The sequence below is a fragment of the Pongo abelii genome, chromosome 1 (genome assembly GCF_028885655.2).
Source record: "Pongo abelii isolate AG06213 chromosome 1, NHGRI_mPonAbe1-v2.0_pri, whole genome shotgun sequence".
Taxonomy (NCBI): domain Eukaryota; kingdom Metazoa; phylum Chordata; class Mammalia; order Primates; family Hominidae; genus Pongo; species Pongo abelii.
The window spans coordinates 134,192,392-134,218,530 of NC_071985.2; the positions used below are offsets into that span (position 1 = coordinate 134,192,392).

The window sequence follows — 26,139 nt, forward strand, 5'->3', positions numbered from 1 at the left end:
CCTCTAATCAAAAAGCACCTTTTAGAGAGAGTACCATGATAATTACGTCTTTCTCAATAAGCTACCAATTGGAAATATGACTGAGTTTCTTCTAAGTATTTTAACATTGTCTCAAATGATCCTGGACACAGATGATATCACCTACATTTGAGAAAACATTGAAGCTCAAATTCGCAATCATTTCTATGCTAGGCCAATAGCATCACGAAATTATTTATCATCTATAAAAATTGTTAGGTTATGCCTAAAATGAGGGCCATAGGGTATGTAACATTTTAGTAACTTTTTTAATCTCCTAAACCTAAAACTGAAACACTAATTAAAACTTTCAGGAGCTACATATTTTCAAATTCTGAAATGTAATCAATCTGGAAATTAGAGTTGATATTGCCAGAGAAAAACAACTTCTATTATTTTGCAATAGCTCAAAATTATTCATTATATTTCATTTTTGGAAAAGTCTAAATTCAGCTTCTAAGAATCATCTGCCAACTTATAATTTCAGAAATACCAATAACTTAAAAATAACAGGATTTGCATATTATTTTTCTAAAAATTACTTTTACATATCTCTCAAGAATGTAAGTGGTAAGTGTGCACTTGTAATTATTGCAAATATTTAAATGACTGCAACACAGATAGTTAATGCAAAAGGACTCATTAGCTACAAACGCCATCTTGTGGTCCATTTTTTTATTATTCTGTAGCATTATTCTGTAGATGTCTAACTCAAGGCTGATAAAGACAGATGCAGCCCTAGATAAAATTTATTCCATTTCTCTTATTTTTATACATGGGGAAACTGGGGCTCTGAAAAGTCTAATATATTAGAACTCTTTATAGGAGAAATTAACGTAAGAGCCAAAACTTAAATTCATATCCTTACAAACTCATACTTTTTCTATACCACAACATCATTGTTGTTTACTTATAGCTAAGCCAATTACATGAAGTTTATCCAGTTTAATGCTAGACACTTCAGACATCAAGCTTATCTGTTTTCGTGTAAGCATACGCTGAAAGTACAACAAACTATACAGATAAGCACATTTACCTTCGGATTATTAGAAAATTATTAAGGTGCAACTATGATGTTTAAGCACATTATTTTATAGCATGTTATATGTGTTCCAGTTTTATTCTCCTAAAGACTTGTAAGGGGTGTATGTGAATGGGATGTGGGGTGGTGGAAGGGAGGAATATCTCTATTTGGCAGTTTAGCAAACTGGGTATATAGAGAAGACATGATTAGGACTTTATAATTAGCTAATGCAGGCATCATGGTACCCAACTTTAATTTTTTCCATTAGAAGACCCACCTTTCTTACTTGTGATAAAATGCTGTGTGTGTGTGTGTGTGTGTGTGTGTGTGTGTGTGTATGTATGTGTTTAAATCATTTCTTCCTTTTCTATACAGAAACTATTATATTGGCCCATAGTATGCAGTCTGTCATTTACAAAGCACAATAAGCAGAATGTCCTTGATTCAGAAACTAGACATTTTTAGAAATTATTTCATTATTATGTGTAATCTCCTTCTATGCAAATCCCTGATAAACTACATAAAAACTTATGTAGCCCAAAGGATGGGAAGAAGCACAGACTATGCCATGATATAACTGTCTATTTCATAGCTAAGTTCACTTTATTTGCATAGACAATTGAGAACAAACTACATTACAGAATATAGGGGACTGATGAGAATATTTTTCAGTTGAAGTTTTTGAGACTGCAGAAACCCGGCTGGGTGCAGTGGCTCACACCTATAATACTCTGGGAAGCCACAGCAGGCAGATCACTTGAGGTCAGGAGTTTGAGACCAGCCTGGCCAACATGGTGAAACCTCGTCTCTACTAAAAATATAAAAAATTAGCCAGGCATGGTGGCAGGTGCCTGTAATCCCAGCTACTTGGGTACTTGGGAGGCTGAGGCAGAAGAATCGCTTGAACCTGGGAGGCAGAGGTTGCAGTCAGCTGAGATTGGAACACTGCACTCCAGCCTGGGTGACAAAGCAAGACTCCATCTCAAAAAAGAAAAAAAAGTAAAAACCTGTAAAACAAAAATATTTAAGACTTATATGACACATAATAAAAGGTTCACAACTAGATGGAAACATGAGCTATAGCTATGGATTTTGAAAATTTAATTCAGAGCAGAAATCACACTTAATCAAACAACAAAATAATTAAGTACATAATACTTAAGAATTCTAAAAATGACAACCAGTTGATTCTAAAGTTTCCTTAGAAATCAATAAAAATAAAATCCTGCTGCATTTAAACCTAATCCTACCATTGACTGTGTTTTATATGCTTTATATGATGCTTCAATATTAATCACTATAAACTTTTAAATGAGAAAGGACACTATATTAAGTTTAAGAGATCAACAGACTTGTAAAAACCAGAAGGAACTTCAGAGAAATGCTTCTTAAACTATCTGTGGTGAAGAACAATTGTTCTGTTTTTTCTTCTTTCAGTCTTCTAAGGATCATTAAATGGTCTTACTGGCCATGACTCGTCTAATTCATGCCACATGCAAATCATCACAAAAGCTGGACAATATTTGAATTGTTCCACAGAATTCAACAAGTCAAACCTCCTAATCACCTACTTGGTTGTCTTGGCAATGTCTAATTGCTATTGAAGATTCCAATTGATTACTTTCAACTTCTCAATTCAATCTCTAATAACTTATGGAATGAGTATCAGTCCACACTTAAAGTAGCATTAGAGATCAACACTATTACCCAAGATTTCCTAAACTATGTTCTGTAGAACACTCATCCTGCAAGAAGAAACATTGATCTAGTCAAAAAAGTTATTATGTTTTCAGATTCACAACCATACAAGCACATAAAGTACTCTGAGAACTTCTTTAGTAAATAAACCTGCTTAACTACTTAATAATTATTTTGCTTTTTTTTTAAGTCAGAAGTGTCTGGTAATACAACAGGACCTTAATATGACTCTCATAAAACTTAACTTTTGAAAAAAATTAAGTTTTTTTCAAAATTAATTAAGAGGTCACCAAAACAAATACCCAGAAAATTAAATAAATGACCTCTAAAAAGCATATTATCATTCTCCACGCTAAAGATTATCTTATTCAAACTAACTTTGGCTTGAATATAAAGATTCCTGCAGAAAGAAAGTAGTTAGATTTTAGATTTACCTCCTGGACCTTATCAATAACATAGAAGATAATATTTACCTTCTTATTTGCTATGGTAAGGGAATATTCATCTATACATCAGTGAAAAGTTGCATCAAATTATGCAAACATAAGTTCAAAGGCAGTTGGCTATAACAGAGCAGTGTTTTAAGCCATGTTGAATTAAAATCTACTCTGTCAAGACCTCATGGTTACCTAAGCTCATTCAAGTGGTGTTAAAATGAACACTCTAATGAGCATTAGAAATCTTATATCTCTATCATGTGTTTTCCCTCTGTTTTCTAGAGAACATTTCAGACAATTACTCCATAAATGGCTTCTGTGAGCAAACAAATTCGGTATGTGAGAGAATAAAGAAAGGTGAATACGTTTCTTTCCTAAGAATTTCTTAGAAACTTAAAACAGGCTAAGATGCATTGCCAACCTTCTCCAACAAAATGAAACAGTATAACCTAAATGGGAGTAATCTGGCTATCAAGTTGTCATCCTCAATCAGTGGAAGTAAAGGATTGTGGGATCATGTATACCACAAATATACAATAATTCGAGACCCAAAGAACTATGCCCAGAGACTTCCTCTGATATTTATAATAGTCAATTTTTAAAAAGTTATTTGTGAAATATCTTAAATGTAGATTTCCCTGAGTTCAGCTTACAATTCTTGCTTCTTCACTTATCCAAATTTCCTGGTAATAATGTGTCAAACTGAGAAGGCAGTTTCTTGGAGTCTATGGTGGCTTGCCTCCAAAGATGTTCTAGAATCACAGAAGGCTATTCCATTTCTGTATCTTTTGCTCTGATCATTTCTATGTGCCTTTAGATTCTATTTGAAAAAAGAACTGATTGCTCAACAAAAAAGTGATATATTTGGTTAAAAGGACAAGGTTAATCATTAAATAATCAGTAACAATGTTGGTATCTCGAAACACGAGAAAACTCTATTCAATGTGTTGCCATTTAATGGCATTAAAAAGATGAAAAGTTGTTGTTTTCCTTTTGATGATCATCCCTAAATAAATTAGATGATCCACAGAAAAGTAGCAATGATGTAACCTGAATTTCTTAATGCATTCAGGCTTCCAGTGAGTACTTCCCAATGAATAAGACAGTAGGATAATGCAGGTACAAGGATGTAACGAATTGGAAAAGTTAACTGGTATAAAAATGGCTAGACTGAGTAAACTTCTAAGCTTCTTATCCTCTCAAGCTGGTGTGTTTGCTTTGCCAGAAATATAGCCTACACGTAACTGGAATCTATTCAATTTTAGAGTGTATAATGTAGTTCTGAGATATTCTTCACATAGTTCCAAAGATATAGACTGCTCTTTTCTGACGGCCTATTTTAGCACCATCAGGGCGTCTGTCTCCTGAGGTCTAGGGTTTAGGTCAGGCTTTAGTAACTATTAGGAGGCATGACTGTAAAAAGAAATGCACCTTGTTATGGATTCAAAATTCCCTGTCCTGGATAACTCTGGATTATTCCAGCTCTAGTCAACTTCTTTGTTTCATAATAAGGAAAGAGAATTTAACTTTAAAGAATGTGCCTCTTGACAGAGATTCAGCCTAGGAGCCTTTTTTATGGCCAACATAAAAAAAATGATTCAATACAGACCTTCTATTACACCTCTGTTCCAACAATTTAAAAGAAAACTCAAACACTACCTGCCATTTCTTAGGCTCAAAACTATGCTGAACAACTCTATCTGGGTAACTCTCCTACCATATCCATCCTTCTCTCTCTAATACAGGCTATTGACAAAGGGTTGAGCAAGTATTAGGTGACTGTGCATGGTGTGTATCAGAAATTACAGAAGAGGTTACTTTGGAAACATTGTTCCAGTATTGTTGAAAACCTTCTCTGGGGGTAATTTTAGGATTCACCTAGGAAAGTAACATGGCCTGCATTTCTCCTGGGTAAGTAAAGGTCTGTCAATCTTCCTTCTATGAGTAAATTTAGAATTAAGAGCTTCAACTGGGGCTTTGTAAGTACTGCTTTCAGGTTGGTAAAGGGTGGGCTTTTGCACCACTCACTGAAAAACAGAAGACACCCAGCCATCTCTTTTTGCAGCAATGGATAGTTTTTGTTTTATTACTTCTTCAAATGTACTGGATTTTAGTTAACTTTTATTTGTATTTGCCTAATCCTTTCATCTCATACTTTCATTCTCCTTTGTGGAGAAAACAGCAGTGAAATAGAAATGAGTTAATTCTGTTTTCTTAGTTTCCGTTACACAGTTTCCACTAGGAATTCATTTTTATTAATTTTTTGATAACATATTAATTCCTAATTTTCTTGCTTCCAAAGATGCTCCTCATACCTACTCTCATTTGACTCTGGTACTGTTTGGAAGCTCTTCACATTTTTTCCCCCAAAACTCTCTTCTTCCTGACATATGCTTTCACTGACATTGCCTGTTTTTTTTCCTGTATTCCTCCTTGACTGTATCCTCCTCTATCATCTTTGTTTCCACGATCCATGGTCCACAGGTATAATTGTGTCAGATTCTTTACCTGCTTCATTCTTTTCACTTTTTAGAATTGTCCACTCCTCAAGTCATATTCTCATTTAGAGTATAATTAACTTTTCTCTAATTTTTTAAGCTACTTCACTAAATTCTAGGAAATATGACTGAGAATGGCCAAGTCTTCCTTCCTTTGCTTTCACCTCCCAGATTCTGAAAATAGTACTGTCTCCTGATGGAACTGTCATGTTAAGATAACAGTTCTTTGTTAATCAGAATTAAGTCTAGGGAGACTATTCCCCTCATTGCTCCTTTCAACTCACAGATGAGCACAAATCAATACTTTTTCCGATTTTCAGCTTTGAATAGAATGAAATTTCTGACAGGAATCTAAATGCCATCCATCCAAATCTTGCTTAGGTAGCAGTTTTATCATCATTATCAATATAGTTTAACCTCTTAAGGTCAGAATACTTGGAAATTGTCCTAATTTGGACCAGGATGTTTTCAAGTAAATATTTACAAAATCTACAAAATGTTCCGAAGTATGTAGTGTAGTATTAAGTTTAAAACAAACAAACATGTCACTAGAATTTATTTCACCATTTTCCCAACACAACAAGAAATAAATCCCTAAATAAGTAAAACTACACTTGAAGAACCTTCTGGACACTCAGTGCTTATTCATACTTAGTTTTTAGAGGACTGCTGTGAGATCTATTTTTACAAAATTTCTGTAATTTTTAAATGAGCCATAAATAACTAGACTTGGATTTTAAGAAAACATTAGTAGTACTGTTCATCTGGCTAGACAGATACCCTTGTAACGATTTTTTTTTCCTCAAAATCTTTCAGAAATTTTCCTTTGCTAGAATTGTTTTTCTGCTTGCTAGATGTCCATATAAATATATTTGTGTTATCTGCTAAGAATAGAACCTTTTATTCAGTCTATCCATTACAATCAAGCAAAAAAACTAATTTAAATACTTCACCATTAGAAAAAAAATAACTTTAGGGCTGTATTAATCAAATAAATGAATAAATATTTTTATATGTTATTTTTCCCTAATCAACTTTAGCCTCCTAACAGCAAGACTTAAGTGTGAATTTGGATCACCTCTCCCCATGCCACGCCACCCCCGTGTTTAGCACAGGGCTTTGATGATAACAGAATCTCACATAAATGAGTTTACATGAGGGAACTGACATTCTTAAATAAGACAGAGAATAAGAAATGCAGTAATCATAGACCTGCTTATTTCTTGAAATTCTTACCAAGTAAGTTTTCAAAAAGCTAATATTTATAATTATTTTTAATGGTAATGATAGAAGAAAAGAGAAAAACAAATGTTTAACTATTATTATCTAAGCTAATAAATATACATCAGTATGATGTATCATAAGAAAATTATGACACCGTGGAAACATATGTAAAATAAATGAAAAATATGGAACTCAAAATACTATTCATTAAATACATTAAATGACCAAAAGGACATCAGAGCTGTCTGTCACCTCCTTAATAACAAAGGTGATTTCACTGGACTGGGTAAATGGTTCCCCATTTTTTGTGCTCGTCCTGCCAAAAGGTAATTGTTCTCTTTTATATTAATAGTTCTTGCCAAGTCCAGAGCTATTCTAAAGCAGTTCCTAAATAGCTGCACTTTCCTGCCAGAATTTCCAAATAAGCCCTCAAAGTCTAATTGTAAGAGGACATTGGATAGCCAAGTGAATTCAATGATATTAAAATAAAGCTTTGAGAAGAATGTGCTCTTCCAGTTCATAAGATCAGCCAGGAATCACTTGCTCTCAAGCCTTCATCATTAGCATCATCAGCATTGACAGCAACAAAGCAGATATTCTTTTGCACCTTCAAGAAAAAAGTTAAGAAACATCCATGCCCTGTATCCAGGGCATGGATGTTTTACTGTTTTAGAATCCTTTCACATTAGCAGAAAGTCATTTCTTTCATTATTTGGGTATCAATATACTTTGAAATCATTCACCCTGCTCAAATGGATTTTTAATTTTATTGTTTTGTTATTCATTTGTTTAAAAAGAGTCAACACATTTATCCTTAATTATTGGTCATACAGAACAAAATGGGAACAACATCATTTTACCTAGTAAAAGTTTCGTTTGAGACACCTGTTCTGGATTTAGAATCAACTCTCTCCCAATAAATTCATACATCTAAGTACAACATGACACTGATTATTACACGTTCTTAGATGTAATAGATGCCTCTAAGTATAACATGACACAATTATTGCACAATATGATAATAACTGGCGTTGGATACAGACCCATACCACATATTTATAATATAATTTCCCTCTGCCATTTTGATATTTAAGTTTTAATTTCTAAACAATCTGTGACCAGAACTTAATACAGGTAAATCCAAAGGCAAATGTATATATACCCTGTTTCATCCATCACACTAGGAATAGACCATTTTGGGAATACTGATGAAAAAAGAAGTATTTCCATTAGAATGTGATGAAATTAAACAGGAAATAAATGACCTCATTTCCTGTTTATGTTTCCTGAAATGTTTCCAACATTTCACTTCCCTGTATATCTGAGATTTTCTGATGTTAATAGTTAGTGACAGATTGTTGCTGTTTAGGCCTTAATCTTTCTGCTAAGAATCCTTGATCATTTAAGGGCTTCAACTTTTTGATTTTGTTTTACTGGACTGATGTGCCAAATCTGTTAGAAGTTTTTCACTCAGGAAAAAATTCAACAAACAATTGGAGCTATAAGGATCTCTGGAAGTTATACAAAAGAGAAACAATGATCCCTCCAAATTTATACATTTAAGATGGAGGACACTTGATATACTTTGTAACATTTAGAAATGTAGTACACTTGGGGAAAGAGTTAAAAACATCACACACTGATAGAAACTGCTGTGAAAAACAAAATTTGCAATATAGCACAGCGATGCTCATTTAGCTGTTTCTAAGAAAGGAACACTTTGTATAAACAGAATTCAATCAATGAGACTGAAAAAAAATACATTTTTATGTGAGAAGTAAGGTCAAAACCCAAACATTTTAGTTGAAATTCTGTGGAACTGTTATGAACACTTTTTAAAAAATCCAAATTTAGAAAAATTGGCAGATCTTAACATTTAAAGGAAAATAATATTAAGTGCATTTGTCATGTGATTTTTATACCCTAATATACTTAGGGTTTGTAATCATTTATAGAAAACTGCATGTTTTAATTTAAGGCATTTTCTTATAAATTATCTTAATTAAAATTTTGGTTTTATTGTTTTGTTATTCATCACAAGTTGACTTTCTTAACAATTCTGTAATGTAAGCGTAGACAAGTTCTACTATAAAGGAGAGGTAAGGTTAGTTCTGTGGATTTAAACAGCTAAATGGTAATAAAGCCTTATGTTGATAAATGTGCTTTATTAAAAAGAAATACTTTATATCATTCAAAACCTGAGATTTATGGGAAACTCATTTTAGATACTTGAATTTACTTACGGTTGTTACCAGAATAAAAAATTAAGGAGAGATAGAAAATGATCTTTCCAGTTCTACCCAGTTAAAAAACAAAACAAAACCACGGATCTGTTCGATAATCTCTAGCCCACTAACATGAAACTCCTAGGTCAGTTCACATCTCTGCCTTTCCTGCCTCCTAACTAGTCTCATCACGTCCAGTGTTGCCTAACTCCGACCCATGTACAGTCAGAGTGATCTTTCCAAAAGGCAAGTCTGATCCGGTCAGTTTCCTCCTGAAAACTACTCAATGGCTCCCATTTCCCTTAAAGGTAAAAGACTAAATTTATAAAGCACTCTTCAGCCTAATCTTTCAATTCAAAATTACCTTCACTCCTTCTTCCTCCAAAATAGAACCTCAGTTATCTGAACATGTTCTCTCTCCCTTCTGCGCTTTTGTGCATGCGTTTTCTCTGCTCCAACTCCATTTCTCACACTCTTATCTGGCAACTCCTTATTCATCATTCAGGTCTCTGCATAAACATATCCTTATTTTTTCTAGATTAGGTTATATGCCCCTGCAATGTCTTTCTATAGCGAACCTTATACCATTTTATTATGCTCTCTTTGTGACTGTTTCCTTCATTGGCTGTAACTACATGAGAAACGGATTATGTTTGTCTTGCATACTGTGGTCTCTCCAGGGCCAGGCACAATGTCTTAATTAACTTAATAGAAGGGGCTTAATTAACTCTAGGTGAATAAAAACATTAATATCAGTTCATCTTTCAAGATACATAATATTTCAGTTTAAAGTTCTTTTAAACTGATGAGCACTATATACTATAAATTACAGGGGTCCTCAACCCCTGGGCCACGGACTGGTACTGGTCATTGGCCTGTTAGGAACCCAGCTGCACAGCAGGAGGTGAGCAGTGGGTGAGCATTACTGCCAGAGCTCTACTCCCTATCAGATCAGAGGCAGCATTAGATTCTCACAGGAGTGCGAACGCTATTGTGAACTGCACATGTGAGGGATCTAAGTTGCGTGCGCCTTATGACAATTTAACTAATGGCTGATGATCTGAGGTAGAGCAGTTTCATCCTGAAACTAACCCTGCCCCCCACCTAGGTTCACGGAAAACTTGTCTTCCATGAAACCTGTCCCTGGTACGAAAAAGGTTGGGGACCACTGCTGTAAGACATAATTTTGTTGATGTAATAATTTCATATATTTATTAATTCAGCCAGAGATAAGGTTAAAGATGTTATTTTAAAATATACTTTCTAGAAAAAGTATGTTTACAATAAAAAAAAAACTTCTCTGAGGAAAAGTCAGTTGTAAAAAAAATGAAATACAATCATCTGAAAAACAAAATGAACTTAAAAAAAGATGTTGTTACTCTTTTGCTGATGGAATGGTGTGCTCCTTTGTTGATGGTTTCAGAATAGCTACAGAAGACAGGGATAGCAAGGACATAGAGTACAGGCCCTGAAATGATTTTCTGCTCATTCAAATCTCTGCTCCTTTCCTTCCTTTGCAAACTCTTCATAAACGGAGAAGAGAAAGGAAAGAGGAGTAGTTAGGAGAATCATTAGAAAGCATTATCAAATGCTTCTGAAGAATCCAAATCCAAAACAACAAACTGAGGATAAACAAAACCAAATGGTAACTGACAACTTCATCGAAACCAAGCTACCAGAGAGGCATTAGAATGTGACACTTGTTCTTTTATACACTCTTTCAACATTGGACAGACCAAAAGTAAATGAGAATATAACTTTAAAAGGAAGCAATATCAAATAACACTAATTACCTGTTCATAATAATGGATATTCTCCTCAGCCATATCTGTAAATGCTAACTTGATATCATTTTGCATATTTTGTTTCCATCTTTCCCAATCTGCTTTCAGGGCATTATTAGCGCATTCCACTTTATCTTCAAGTTTTCCAATCTCCTCTGGAAGCTGAATTAAGTCACAAAGAGAGATAAATTGATCTATGAATTCTTTCCATCAGGTGAATTCATCAAATTTAAGTTGAACAAAATACCAAAACAGACTAAATATAACTTTTTTGTTTTTAATCACCAGTATTTACTCTGTGTACTAATTAAAGTAAAAAGAACATGGGGTTCAGTCAGGTTGAGTCAGGGTTGTTGAGTACAGTTCTGTGGTTGGCCACCAATTAGCACCTGACCTTGGCTAAGTCTCTCAAATCCTGGGCTTCAGAATTTCACTATTTATAAAACAAAGGCAACTGAAGCAAAAATTAAGTCCAAAGTCTTTTGTATTAAGACTTTCCTTATAACCACCATTTCTGGTGATAATATTTATATTAAAAGATATGGTTTCTTTTACTTCAGATTCCCAGTTCTGGTCCTCATTTTTCAATGGTTTTTAGCTGAAGCCTCAACTAACTGAGAGGTTATAACATCCATACTCTGTAGTCCCACCTGGAGGCCCAGGGGATTAACCTGCAAACTCTACTCAGATAGCTAGTAACAGAGGCAAGTTTATAACTCAAGATGCCCAAATCCTAGACCATGAGCCACTGGACAGGCTTAGTGTAATATTTACCCTCTTCCCCACCTTATCAACCTTTGAGCATGTAATCCATTGATTTATTCTTTTATATTTGGCATATTCATATATATGTATTTTTATATTTATATTGTAGCTATTCATATATTCAGTATATATTTACTAAGTGTCTTGTCTGTAGCAGGCATTCGTCTAAGACCTGGAGATTCAGTAGTGAAGAAAATACACAAAAATCCCTGTTTTTACCACAGCTTATACTGTACTGGGGAGAAACAAACTACAAGCAAGGTAAATAAAAAATGCGAACTGTCCGCTGGTAATAAATGCTAAAGAGAAAAATGAAGCACAACAGTAGACAGGGAATGTTAGGATGCTGCAATTTTAGATAAGGTGGCCAGAGAAAGCCTAAATAAGTATGACTTGAATAAATATCTGAAGCAGATGTGAGAATAAACCATGGGATTCTCAGTGGAAACACATTCCCAGCAGAGGAAACACCAAGGGCAATGACCTGGAGGTAGAGGTATGCCTAGGTAATTTAAGAACGGAAAGACCAGCATGGTTGCAAAAAAAAGAGAAAAAAAAGAGGGGGGAAAAGTCCTGGGAAATGAGGTTAGAGAAGCAGTGAGTGGCCAGATCATACTGAGCCATGTAGTCTATGGTAAGGTTCTTGGATTTTATGGAGATTCAAAGCCAGGAAGATTTGAGCAAAAATGACATCATCTCTCTTATGTTTTAAAAGGGGCTTATATGTTACTACCGCTTCACGACAAAGTGTTTGTAAGAGGCCACCTTTTACAAAGAATTCCCACTTCAAGACGCTAAAATGTAAAAATGTCTTAGAACCAATCAAATGTGTTACTTCTGATGCTTGTTTGAATTAGCTCTTTTTTAATATGAAATTTCACTTCTGTTCTTATTTCACAGCAGCCATGTGTGCTTTCATTTCTGAAATAATAGATATTTGGTATTACATAAATCTTGCATGACCAATGTGAGATGTATTTCAGTAGAAAGGCTGACTTTCATGTTTGTGTCTGTGTTTTATTTTTTCACTCTCTTGTTTAGTTTGTAGGGTCAAACTATATCAATGAGAATACTTTATGGGAATCTGTAGTCTTCTGGGTATTTTGCTGAATCTTAAAGAACATGTCTAATGGGATGTTATTGAATAACTAATAATGATAGGCTGTGGGTGTTTGGAAATAGGCACCCACAACCATAATAAAATTGTTGAAAGGCCAAACTCAAACAGGATCTGGGTCTGCTAGGAGACCTCAGGGACGTTAGAGAGCCTCCTCTAGATTGTTGGATGGAATCCTGCCATTTGCAGAGCCAGGTGGGGATTATTAACACAATGCCTCCATCTAGGATCAAGGGGTACATACACCAATTGTAACCACACTGTTAACTCTCCTCTGCTTATGCTTTGCAGTTTAAATTGCCATGCAATGGCATGGAATGCCAACAGAGTGGTTCTACTGAAATCGGCTTTCAGGAAACATAGTATCTAAATCACATAGTCTATCTTCCTCTTCTTCCTGATGGAGCTTATAATGGTGTCACTGTCATAAAGGATTTACTACAAAGAGTTTTTCCATGTCAATCTGTAAATCCCCCTCATTAAAGCCTTTGAAGTGGTGGTCTGGTTAGTTGGTGGCTCTGCTCTAACCAACAGGTACTGTGTTCCTAGAGAAGAACTTAAGAACTCACTCTCAGAACTTTGCCCTCACTGTCACCTACAGAAAGAAGGACTGTAGCCTTATCAGCACAGCACTGGGATTAAGAGGACTGACAGTAGGTTAGCCTGGTCTCAGTTTAAGTCCCACTTCTGTCTTTTACAAGTTATGTGACATTGGGTAAGACAATCTGTTGAAGCCCTAGTATTTTTATCTCTAAAATAAAGGTAAAAATAATAACATGCATTTCATAGGGATTCTTATAAAAACTGCAGCATGAAACAATGACCATTAATTCTCTTATACAGGGCCTGAAAATTTGCCTACTAAATGTTCTCACCACCATCATCACCATCATCATCAGTTGGTGAAACTGACATTAATTCACTGTCTTCTTCCAGTATTTTAGTCTCTGGTAATATGTCATTCTTCTACTAGTGTCTAGGTCTTAAGTTAATTTCTAGTGCTATTTCCTCAATCTATTTTCACCAGTGCAGAAAATGACACATATGCTTTAAATATGTATGATCAATTCTTGTCATTTTTTGGTGACTATATCGGAGTTTTCTTCTTTCTTCGATGAGTTATTCATAATTTTAGTTGGAAAAAAGGAAGGTAAAAAAATTAGGTATTTCCTCACAGGTAATCATCTTTCCATAATTTCAAATCTAAGAAAGAATAACATAATAAGCACAAAACACCTAATTCAAATTAAGAATAATCTGCACTATATCTTTCCTAACAACTTACAAAAGCATAATATAATTAGATGTCCGTGTCCTTAGTTGACTTCAATTTTACTACGTTCTTTGGTACAAAGACTATGCATTCTGACTGTGCCACCCATCCAAGTTCTAATAGAACGTATATACTCAACAAAAGTTAATCTGAGGGGGAGAATAGCCCACTGGCAGGCTAAAGAAGTCCTTCTGGTATTTTACTGTTTCCTCCAACACCATATATCGGGTTTCAATAACTCTAACCATAGGAAATTCAATCCATATACTGCAAAATAGCATGGAAAAGACTGGGCTAGATAGGATTTAAGGCTTGGTATTATTCTTCTTTTCACAAGTACTGACAGCAGTTTAGCCCTCTGTTATTGGAAAAATTGAAGAAGCAAGCAACCCTTGTTGCCAGCAAAATTTGTAATGCCAAAATAAGTAATAATAAAAGACTGTAAGATAGTGAAAAAATGCTTTATATTTAATGGTAAGGCTAATGGGTAATTTCCAGCTTCAGTTATATTCAGCTGGAAATTAGCCACACAATTAAAGTCATCAATTCTAAAAGCTCAAACAAAACAATATGTTTCTACGATGGTGACTACATATCTATAGTAATAGTAACAGCAGTAATCATGACTATTTTTTGAATTCTGTCATTGGCTATATGCTTTCCATACATTATTTCACTTAATCTGCATAAGCATGTTACAAATTTGGTATTATCATCTTCCTATTACAAGCTGGGAAACTAGAAGAAAGAAGAGGCAGAGATTATATAGCTAGTTGTGGCATATTAGGGATTCAAACCGATGTCTGCCAGTCAAGGCACATGCTCTATTCATACTGACTGAATAGCACCAGCCATTGATTCGACAAGCTTGTCTGTGGCTTTCAAGCTCAAACTGATATAGCTGTTATCTCAAGGATAATCCATTAGGTACAGATACACAAAAGTAAAGCAAAAACCAAAGGCTATAATAAAAAGTAGAATGGGATACATACCATAATGGAAAGAAAAACGTAGAAGCGGTTATTTACAGATACAGAATGGAAGATTGATGCTGATTGTGGGGTAGGGGACACTTTGACTTTTAATTCACTAGGCAGTGACTGGGACAATGAAACACCTATCTGAGGGTATGATATGAACACAGCCACAGAAATAGCATGCTGCAGAGTATGACAGAAGAATGGACAAGAGGCTGGTCTAGAGTTGGCAAGGAGAAGCGTGGGAAATACAGCTGCAAATGCATATTAGAGACTGACCAGTAAAGGCTGGAAATGATATTGAGCATGAAAAGGATTTTGCAAGAGATGATAATCCACTGAAGGTTTTGATCAAGGCAGAGCTGTACTTCAGACGGACTGAGTCAGAGGTATGTGGAAATTGTTAAGAGAGAAACAAAGGAGGAGGAGAAGAAAGGAAACCAGTTCATCTGAAATGGGACTAAGGAATCAACCATAAAAAGCAATAGGGAGGATCTGGTTGGTTCTCACTCATTCACCCAGCAGCTTCCACTCATTCACCCAGCAGCTTCCACTCAGCATCCATCTAGTCTGCGTTAGGAACGAAAATGGAGGGGGAAGAAATGGACCTTGCCCTCACAGACTCATGCTAATGGGGTGAAATAAATAAGTAATCAGGAAAAGGAAACTTGAAAGGCATTCATGCAAAGCAAACTGCAGATGTTAGTTCACAGAAGCATGTTTACCTTGGAGTTTCTGAAGAACTACAGATAGTTCTTTAAGGTTGATACCTAGAGTACGAGTAGGTGAAGAGCTAAGGAAAAGGACAGAGAGGCAGGCAATGCCAGGTCCTAAAGGGATTTCTCCTGCAGGTTGTTCGTCTTTTCACAGAAGACAAGTGGAGGCGCTGAAGGAGTTTAAGAAAGAGGACTAGAGAACAGTGGTAAAGATCAGACTCCTGATGCCACAGAAACTGAAAAGCAGCAACTGAAATGCTAGGAGGCAGAGTCAGGAGGGTCAAGCCCTGACCTAGATGGTGGGCACTGAGAGAAAAGTCTGCATTGCTGATAAGGTTAACTGGAAGAACAGGTACAGTAGGGTGTGATAGGAGATGATGGCCTGAAGGCTAACAGCTACATTCACTGTGCCAAATAGTATTGCAAAGTGAGGGACACTGTTATATAAACATTCAAAACCACTCAGTTGCATACAGAGCAAAGAATTTTTGGAGGCTAGCAGGAATCAAGGTTAAAGTTAAGCTGTGAAGCTTCCAATAACACTTTGCTACACTAATTTGGGTGGTTTGGGCAGGCTGGGAGGTAATATGGATGCACCAATTGACATACCAATTGCACCGAAGCAGACCTGACATTTTAAATAAAAAGCTACAGGAATATGTCTAAGGAAATAAGTAAAACTGATGTGCAGCTCTGCTCTTTTGGGAGAGACCTCTCTCCATTATCAAGGTTTTTTATTTGATGTTTCAATGATGCTTAAACTGATTTGGAATCTGTTCATTTGGAAACTGTTAAAACATTTGGTCCTCTAAAATGAATGACTAATCCTCCTCAAACACATAAATATATAAATCTGTTTTTATTTGTTGACTCTGACCTCTTTCATACCTCTTTGGATACAATCAATTATGGATGCTCCTGACTTACCTACGTGAAAGAAAACAAAAACTCCAATCTGAACCCCAATTCACTATGCCAAAAGAAAAAAAATAAGCTGAAAGCTGAGTCATGCAAGAAGCTGCCTTTCCTTTTGTTCCTAAGCAGATACCTATAGATAAAAAGATTAAATATCTCCACAGGTAGCTACTCTATGTTCACCTTATCTTATGTAAAGTGCCCATCACTGAGGCTGAGAGGAATACATAATTGACTACTCCCCTACCTGCTCCTTTTCTCTTGCAACAAGTAGATAACAGTACCCTCCCTATTTCCCCTCCAGCCCACTTTTCCCCTTTAAATACTGAAGCCTTCAAAATCATCTTTGGAGAAAGTTACAGGCCATAGACTGTTTCTGTGATTCCATGTTTATTTCCTCCACGCATGTCCCTAACCTTGGCAAAATAAACTAAACGGATTAAGACCCGTCTCAAGATACTTTTGGGGCTACACCTACATCCCAATAAACCCACTGTTAGTTGAAAATATTGTATAAGTCAAAAATATATTTAATGCTGGCAACACAGCAGATGGTCTCCAAATTACAATCATTCAACTTAGGATTTTTTGACTTTAGGACAGTGAGAAAGCTAAACACATTCAATAGAAACTGTAACCCATTCTTAAAGTTGAATAATCCTAAATGGAACCATCAGAATTCAGGAATCATCAGAATTCAGAGACCATCTGCATTTTGAAGTGCTAAGCTTTCAGGGCTATCTGAAAACTGTAAATCATTTTACTGGTTATAAGTAATTCAAATGTCATTCACATTTAATTATATAAAAGCTTTAAGTTTGGTGTACCTATAGCAGAATCAAGTTAGTAAGAAATGCAAACAAATTCAGGAAACTTTGTAGAGTCATGTGCCACATATCGACATTTCAGTCAATGACAATCTGCATATATGACAGTGATTCCATAAGATAATCATATGCTATTTTTACTGTACTTTTTCTATGTCTAGATACACAAATATTTACCACTGTGTTTCAATGGACCAAAATAACATGCTGTACAGGTTTTTAGCTCAGGAACAACAGGCTATACCACAAAGCCTTGGTGTGCAGCAGAGTATGACATCTCAAGGTTGTGTAAGTATACTCTACAATATTCACACAATGAGGAGAATGCCTAAAAACAAATTTTTTCAGAACATATCCCAATCAGTTAATAACATATGACTGTATAGTAATTGAGTTATGGAAAGTTTGACATGAAAAACAGCTGAAAATTTTTCTACTGAAGTCCAAAGACAAGGAGGGCAACATGAGGGAATTCTGAAGCAGCTCATGCTCACCAAGACAACTACTTTGTGAGAATTACGAACTAAAACTATGAAGTTCATTCACTTAGTTAATAAATATTCTTCCTGTCTACTATGGGCCAGTCACATGGTAGATGTCATGAGAGATACAATCTAATAAGCACACAGTTCCTTGAGGCACTTGAAGCTAAATAAAACAGTATTCTTACACTTTTTAAAAAATTTTTATTCTTATAAAAAACAGTATTCCTATACTTCGGAGTTTTCTTTTGTTGGTTCTAAAAAAAAAAAAAAAGGCTGGAATAAATTCTGAATTGTTTTTGGTTAAAACTATTTTTCCTGAGAGGGGAATATGTTACATAGGTAAACATGTGCCATGGTTTTCTGCACCTATCAACCCATCACCCAGGTATTAAGTCTAGTATGCATTAGCTAGTTTTCCTGATGTTCTCCTTCCCCACTTCCCCCGCCAACAGGGCCCAGTGTGTGTTGTTCCCCTCCCTGTGTCCACGTGTTCTCACTGTTCAGCTCCCATTTATAAGTGGGAACATGTGGTGTTTGGTTTTCTGTTCCTGTGTTAGTTTGCTGAGGATAATGGCTTCCAGCTCAATTTAATGGGAATAGCATTGAATCCATAAATTACTTTGGGTAGTATGGCCATTTTCACAATACTGATTCTTTCTACCCATGAGTATGGAATGTTTTTTGCATTTGTTTGTGTCCCCTGATTTCCTTGAGCAATGGTTTGTAATTCTCCTTAAAGAGGTCTTTCACTTCTTTTGTTAGCTGTATTCCTAGGTATTTTATTCTTTTTGTGAAATTGTGAATGGGAATTCATTCATGATTTGTCTTTCTGCTTGTCTACTGTCGGTGAATAGGAATGCTTGTGATTTCTGCACATTTATTTGTATCCTGAGACTTTGCTGAAGTTGTTTATCAGCTTAAGAAGCTTTTCAGCTGAGACAATGAGGTTTTCTAGATATAGGCTCGTGTCATCTGGAAACAGAGACAGTTTGATTTCCTCTCTTCCTATCTGAATATTCTTTATTTCCTTCTCTTGCCTGACTGCCCTGGCCAGAACTTCCAATACTAACCTGAATAGGAGTGGTGAGAGACAGCATCCTTGTCTTGTGCTGGTTTTCAAGGGGACTGTTTCCAGATTTTGCCCATTCAGTATGATATAGCTGTGGGTTTGTCATAAACGGCTATTAGTTTGAGTTACATTCCATTCATATCTAGTTTATTGAGAATTTTTAACATGAAGGGATGTTGAATTTTATTGAAAGGCCTTTTCCGCATCTATTGAGATAATCATGTGGTTTTTGTCTTTGGTTCTGTTTATGTGATGGATTACATTTATTGATTTGCATACATTGAACCAGCCTTGCATCCCAGGGATGACGCCTACTTGATCATGCTGGATAAGCTTTTTGATGTGCTGCTGGATTTGGTTTGCCAGTATGTTACTGAAGATTTTCACACTGATGTTCGTCAGGGATACTGGTCTGAAGTTTTCTTTTTTTTATTGTATTTCTGCCAGGTTTTGGTATCAGCGTGATGTTGGCCTCATAAAATGAGTTAGGGAGGAATCCCTCCTTTTCAGTTGTTTAGAATAGTTTCAGTAAAAATGGTAACAGCCTCTCTTTGTTCCCCTTGTAGAATTCAGCTGTAAATCTCTCTGATCCTGGGCTCTTTTGGTTGGTAGGCTATTTATTACTGCCTCAATTTCAGAACTTATTATTGATCTATTCAAGGATTCAACTTCTTCCTGGTTCAGTCTTTAAAGTGTGTAGGTATCCAGGAATTTATCAGTTTCTTCTAGATTTCTTAGTTTATTTGCATAGAGGTGTTTATAGTATTCTCTGATGGTTGATTATGTTTCTGTGGGGTCAGTGATGATATCCCCTTCATCATTTTTTATTGTGTCTATTTGATTCTTCTCTCTTTCCTTCATTACTAATAGTCTATTAATTTAAAAAAAAAAAAAAAAAAACAGCTCCTGGATTCATTGATTTTTTGAAGGGTTTTTCATGTTTCTATCTCCTTTAGTTCCACTCTGATCTTGGCTATTTCTTGTTTTCTGCTACCTCTGGAGTTTGTTTGCTCTTTGTTCTCTCGTTCTTTTAGCTGAGATGTTAGGTTTTTGACTTGAGGTCTTTCTAGCTTTATGAAGTGGGCATTTAGTGCTATAAACTTCCCTCTTAACACTGCTTTAGCTATGTCCTAGAGATACTCGTATGTTGTTTCTTTGTTCAAAGAACTTCTTGATTTCTGACTTAATTTCATTATTTATCCAGGAGCCATTCGGAAGCTGGTTGTTCAGTTTCCATATAGTTGTGTGGTTTTGAGTGAGCTTCTTAGCCTTGAGTTCTAATTTGATTGTGCTGTGGTCTGAGAGACTGTTAGGATTTCAGTTCTTTTGTATTTGTTGAGGAGTGTTTTACTTCCAATTACGTGATCAATTTTAGAGTAAGTGCCATGTGGCACTGAGAAGAATGCATATTCTGTTGTTTTGGGGTGGGGGATTCTGTATACATCTATCAGGTCCACTCGATCCCTAGCTGAGTTTAAGTACTGAATATCTTTGTTAATTTTCAGTCTTGATGATCTGTGTAATATTGAAAGTGGTATGTTAAAGTACCCTACTATTATTGTTTGGGAATCTAAGCCTTTTTGTACGTCTCTAAGATCTTGTTTTGTGAGTCTGGATGCTCCTGTATGGGGTGCATATGTATCTAGATTAGTTAGCTCTTCTTGCAGAATTGAACCCTTTACCATTATGTAATACCCTTCTTTGTCTTTTTTGATATTTGTCGGTTTAAAGTCTGTTTTGTCAGAAACTAGGATTGCAACCCCTGCTTGTTCCTGCTTTCCATTTGCTTGGTAGATTTTCCTCCATCCCTTTATTTTAAGCCTATGTGTGTCTCTGCCTGTGAGATGGGTCTCTTGAATATAGCACACTAATGAATCTTGACTCTTTATCCAGCTTGACATTCTGTGTCTTTTAATTGGAGCATTTAGCCCATTTACATTTAAGGTCAATGTTGCTATGTGTGAATTTGATGCTGTAATCATGATGCTAGCTGGTTATTTTATAGACTTTAGTGCTTCCTTCAGTAGCTCTTGCAAGGCAGGCCTGGTGGTGATGAATTCCCTCCGCATTTGCTTGTCTGAAAAGGGTTTTATTTCTCCTTTGCTTATGAAGCTTAGTTTGGTCAGATATGAGATTCTGGGTTGGAAATTATTTTCTTTAAGAATGTTGAATATTGGCCACCAAACACTTCTGGCTTGCAGGGTTTCTGCTAAGAGGTCCATTGTTATTCTGATGGGCTTCCTTTGTAGGTGACCTGGCCTTTCTCTCTGGCTGCTCTTAACATTTTTTCCTTCATTTTGACCTTGGAGAATCTGAAGATTATGTGTCTTGGGATTGATCTTCTCATGGAGTATCTTACTGGGATTCTCTGGATTTCCTGAATTTGAATGTTGGCCAGTCCTGCTAGGTTAGAGAAGTTCTCCTGGATGATATTCTGAAGTTTCTTTTCCAACATGATTCCATTCTCCCCATCTTTTCCAGGTACCACAAACAGTCATAGGTTTAGTCTTTTTATATAATCTCATAGTTCTCAAAGGTTTTGTTCATTCCTTTTCATTCTTTTTGCTCTAATATTGTCTGCCTGTCTTATTTCAGCAAGATAGTCTTTAATCTCTGGAATTCTTTCCTCTGCTTGGTCTATTCAGTTATTGATACTATGGTTGCACTGTGAAATTCTCATGTTGCATTTTTCAGCTACATCAGGCCATTTATGTTCCTCTCTAAACTGGTTACTCTGTTTAACAGCTCCTGTAATGCCTGTAATGTTTTATCATGGTTCTTAGCTTCTTTGTAATGGGTTAGAACATGCTCCTTTAGCTCAGTGAAGTTCCTTATTACCCACCTTCTGAAACCTCTACTTCTGTCAGTTCATCCGTCTCAGCCTCAGCCCAGTTGTGTGCCCTTGCTGGAGAGGTGCTGTGATCATTTGGAGGAGAGGAGGCACACTGGCTTTTTTAGTTTTCAGCGGGTTTTTTTTTGGTTGATTCTTTCTCATCTTCCTGAGTTTATCTACCTTTAATCTTTGAGGCTGCTGAGCTTTGGATGGGGTTTTTGTGGGGACACTTTTATTGATGCTGTTGTTGTTGCTGTTTGTTTTTCTTTTAACAGTCAGGCCTCTCTTCTACATGGCTGCTGTGGTTTGCAAAATAAATTGGTAGAAAAGTAAACAATCATTTTTTAAAAACTTTATTTATTTGAGACAGAGTCTTGCTGTGTCACCTAGGCTGGAGTACACTGGCACAATCTCAGATGGCTGCACGCTCCGCCTCCCAGGTTCACGCCATTCTCCTGCCTTGGCTTGCCAAGTAGCTGGGACTACAGGTGCCCGCCACCATGCCCAGCTAATTTTTTGTATTTTTAGTAGAGACGGGGTTTCACCGTGTTAGCCAGGATGGTCTCAATCTTCTGACCTCATGATCCACCCGCCTCGGCCTCCAAAAGTGCTGGGATTACAGGCATGAGCCACTGCACCCAGCCAAAAAACTTTATTTTTAAGTGCCTATTATGTGCCAGGCATTGGCCTAGACACATGACCAAGGGCACAGGATGAATATGAGAGGGAAGGTCCTGCCTCTGGGAGCTTACAGTCTAGCAGGGACTTAAGATTCACATCGCACTGGGCATTCTCTGGCATTCTACCTTAACAGTCGCCTTAGAGTTTCTCAATGAGTTTTCTTTTTAAAATAAAACAAGTACCCTCCAAACTAAATCTTAAGAAATCCAGACAATTTAGATCCAAAAAAATCCCCTTAAAAAAGAAATATATCTCTATATTCAACGGACGTTTCTTACTGGACTAAATATTCACTTGATGAAATATAGATAAGTAAACAATATATAGATAATATAGATAATGTAGATAAGTAAACAATCAGACATAATCAAGCTCAGTTGAATGACATCTTTATTTCCAGCACATTTTTACATGTCCAGTGCTCTGCTACATGTGGGGAGAAAGACATGTACCTGTTATGAAGCGGATGCAACACCTGTCTCAACGATAAGTTTCCCGTCTCCTAATAACAAATGCTTCTGGCTTTAGGTCAAGACTCAGATTATACTGGCCACTCAGGCAGCTCCACTTTGAAGAAATAACATTTCATCTTTCTCAGTTGCCTTAGGGTATTAACAATTTGGTGTTACCTGCTTCTCTTGCGCCTTTCTTACTGAACTTTAAAAATTTACAATCACATACATTTATCAGTCAGTGATCTAAAGTCTGGGCTCTGAAGTCCTGTGGGTTCAAGTCCTAACTGTGTGAATGCAGACAAGGTCATTTCCTTCAGAGGGTGCAGTTTTCCCCTCTGTAAAATGCGGCACCCTGGTGTGATTATGAGAAGATTTTTATTAAGGTATCAGAACTGTCCTAAATGAATCTGCCCTCTCACTTATCCTGTGTTAAGGAATTGAGGATCTGTAAGAAAAGAAAACCACAGGAGAAACAAAGAGCTATGTTATTAATAACTCAGTAAGCTCCTCAATAGACCTGACAAAGCCTGAGAGTGTTGGTGGGTGAACTGAACAGTGAAATGTTTCAGGCCAAAAAGTCTTCTATTATAGTAAGACCCTTCTCCAAATCAGATAGTTGAATCCAAAAAGCCAAGAAATTACCTCTATTTTAGAAACTTAGGTTGCCATGCCACCTCAATAAATTATTCCTCTCAAATCCAAGAAATTTCAGTGTCTTGCAAATTATGGAATGTAAATACCCTAAGACAAAAATATGCAAATGGATGTTTTCCCCCTGACTCTGAAAGCACTTTAGAATATACTTCCTGGTAACTAAAAAAAGCTGTCTAGCAATGTAAGAAGAAGAAAAGCCAAGACCATCCCTTTCGACTTCCAAACATCTTTTTAGGCCTTTAGTTTTTTATTAGAGATCAGTTTTTTTAAAGTATATTAACTCAGCCAACAACTATTTCTTCAGCACTTACTTCATGCCAAGTACCATACCAGGCACAGTGCCCCCTTGTGAAATGTTTTTCTTTCTTTCTCATTCGTTTTTGGAACACTTCTTTCATAGAGGCAAATCTTTGCCTAATATCACAAAGTCCTTCCAATCCGGATATAGTCTCACGATGAGACCACTAAGGAATGCTTTAACATAGTTTTCTCAAATTGGGATTCCTATATCTACATCAACACTCAGCGATGGCCTAAGGATCGCCAAAGTCATGAATAAACATGGAATAATTTTCATAGATATTTTACAGAGATTAAACCATTTTTAAATTAACAAATATAAATATATCATGGAGTGGTGATATTCACACGAGATTTAAAACAGGAGATCTTAAAGAAATTTTGAGTTTGCATTGCCCATGAGGGGGTACCTCCCAGACTTACTGGAGCATATATTCCAACTTTCCTATACCATATAAACTCTTTTGGTAAAAATGTTTGAACTGTACACCATATTAAAGTATGTATTAAAAGAAACTCTGCTTGACTGCTAAACTATACATTTAATAAATAATTAATATACTTTAGCATGATGATCTAGAGGAGTTAGTTTTCATAATCACTAACAGTTTTATCAAAGTATCAATTATAAAAATTATGGATTGAGAAATCAGCTTCCCTACAGTCTGTTTCTCTAGGAATAGCTGCCAGAATGGCAGAAAATATCCAGTCAAAACCTTTTTAAGTCACTGCAATTTATCATTGCTAAAAAGCAATCTAGGGAGAAATTTCACTTCTCTAAGAAAGAGCCACCCATGTTGACTATTTAATTAATAATCTTCCATCACTTATCCCTGATTTTGTAATCTAGAACTAGAGCAAATAAGCATCCTTTATCCTTATCCCGTGATTGTCTCTATACATATAATAGTAAGGTCATATGGTAGCACAATTAAAATTTAGAGTCTCTCCAATATTATTACTAAGCCCCTAATGTCTAAACGTCTTATGAGGTCTGCTCCTAATACATTATGAAAAGAGTTATTTCTTCATTAACAAATAATAGCATTCTCATACAAATTAATCTAGTATGTAAAAATTTATGAGGCTAGCATAACTTTGATACAAAAAGTGGCATTTCTGGCAGAAGCAACTATAATTACAAATCATTCTTATTCAGAAATGTGGATACAAAAGTCCTAAAAAAGAAAGTGAGCAAGCCAAATGCAGCAATGGCCAGAGTGGGTTTATCCCAGGGACCCAAGCATGGTTAACATGAGAAAATCTCTAGTGTAAGTTGCCACAAGAAAATAATAAAAAGTGTACAATTATCTGAGTAGACACAGAAAATCATTCTGAAAGTTCGAAACTAACTTATGAATTAACCTCTCATCAAATAGGAATAAGAACTACCCCAGCCTGATTAAAATATATAGGATAAAAAACTATAGCAAACATTATTACTTATGACAAAAATCTTAGAAGCATTTACTTTACAATCAGGAAAAATACAAGAATGTTGTATCACTAAGAACATTATAATGTTTTTTTGCCAGCTAACAATGAAAAAGGAAATATGAATTACAATTATTGAATAAATAAGACAAAACTGCCAATATCCACCCGTAATAGAATTTTCTTTCTTTTTTTTTGAGTCAAAGTCTTGCTCCGTCACCCAGGCTGGAGTGCAGTCATGCGATCTCAGTTCACCACAACCTCTGCCTCCTGGGATCAATCAAGCAATTCTCCTGCCCCAGCCTCCCAAGTAGCTGGGACTACAGGAATGCACCACTGCGCCCAGCTACTTTTTTTTGTATTTTTAGTAGGGATGGGGTTTTGCCATGTTGGCCAGGCTGCTATTGAACTCCTGACCTCAGGTGATCCACCCACCTCGGCCTCCCAAAACAGGTGTGAGCCACCGCGCCCGGCCTAGAATTTTCTATGTAGAAAACCCATCTATAAATTATTAAAATTAAAAATAACTTAAATCATTAAATATAGAATAGATATGCAAAAGTGAATTACTTTTCTCTAATTCTGGCCAAAAAAAAAGGCCACAAAATGTTTTAAAATATAAAAGTTATAATAAATACAAGCCAAAAAAATAAGGTACTTAGTAATAAATTTAACAAAAAGTATACACGGCCTTTTTGGAGGAAAAAAACGTCTAAAACTTTATTGAGAG

The 26,139-nt window shown here is 35.9% G+C and overlaps 1 protein-coding gene across 3 annotated transcripts in view; it reads right to left on the reverse strand.

The window, feature by feature from the left end:
* SNX7 (sorting nexin 7) overlaps positions 1–26,139 on the reverse strand; it is a 102,505-nt gene that overhangs the window by 10,529 nt on the left and 65,837 nt on the right. The window contains exons 8-9 of one of the 3 annotated variants that reach the window (XM_054530913.2): positions 10,918–11,070; positions 460–7,506 (exon numbers count right to left, since the gene is read on the reverse strand). The exons of 1 other annotated variant lie outside the window; for it this stretch is intronic. In XM_054530913.2, coding sequence (XP_054386888.1) covers positions 7,417–7,506; positions 10,918–11,070 — 243 coding nt within the window. In that variant the 3' untranslated portion in view covers positions 460–7,416. Of the gene's footprint in view, positions 1–459; positions 7,507–10,917; positions 11,071–26,139 lie in introns of those variants that run through there. One more of the 3 variants, XM_002810576.5, reaches the window with a different exon arrangement.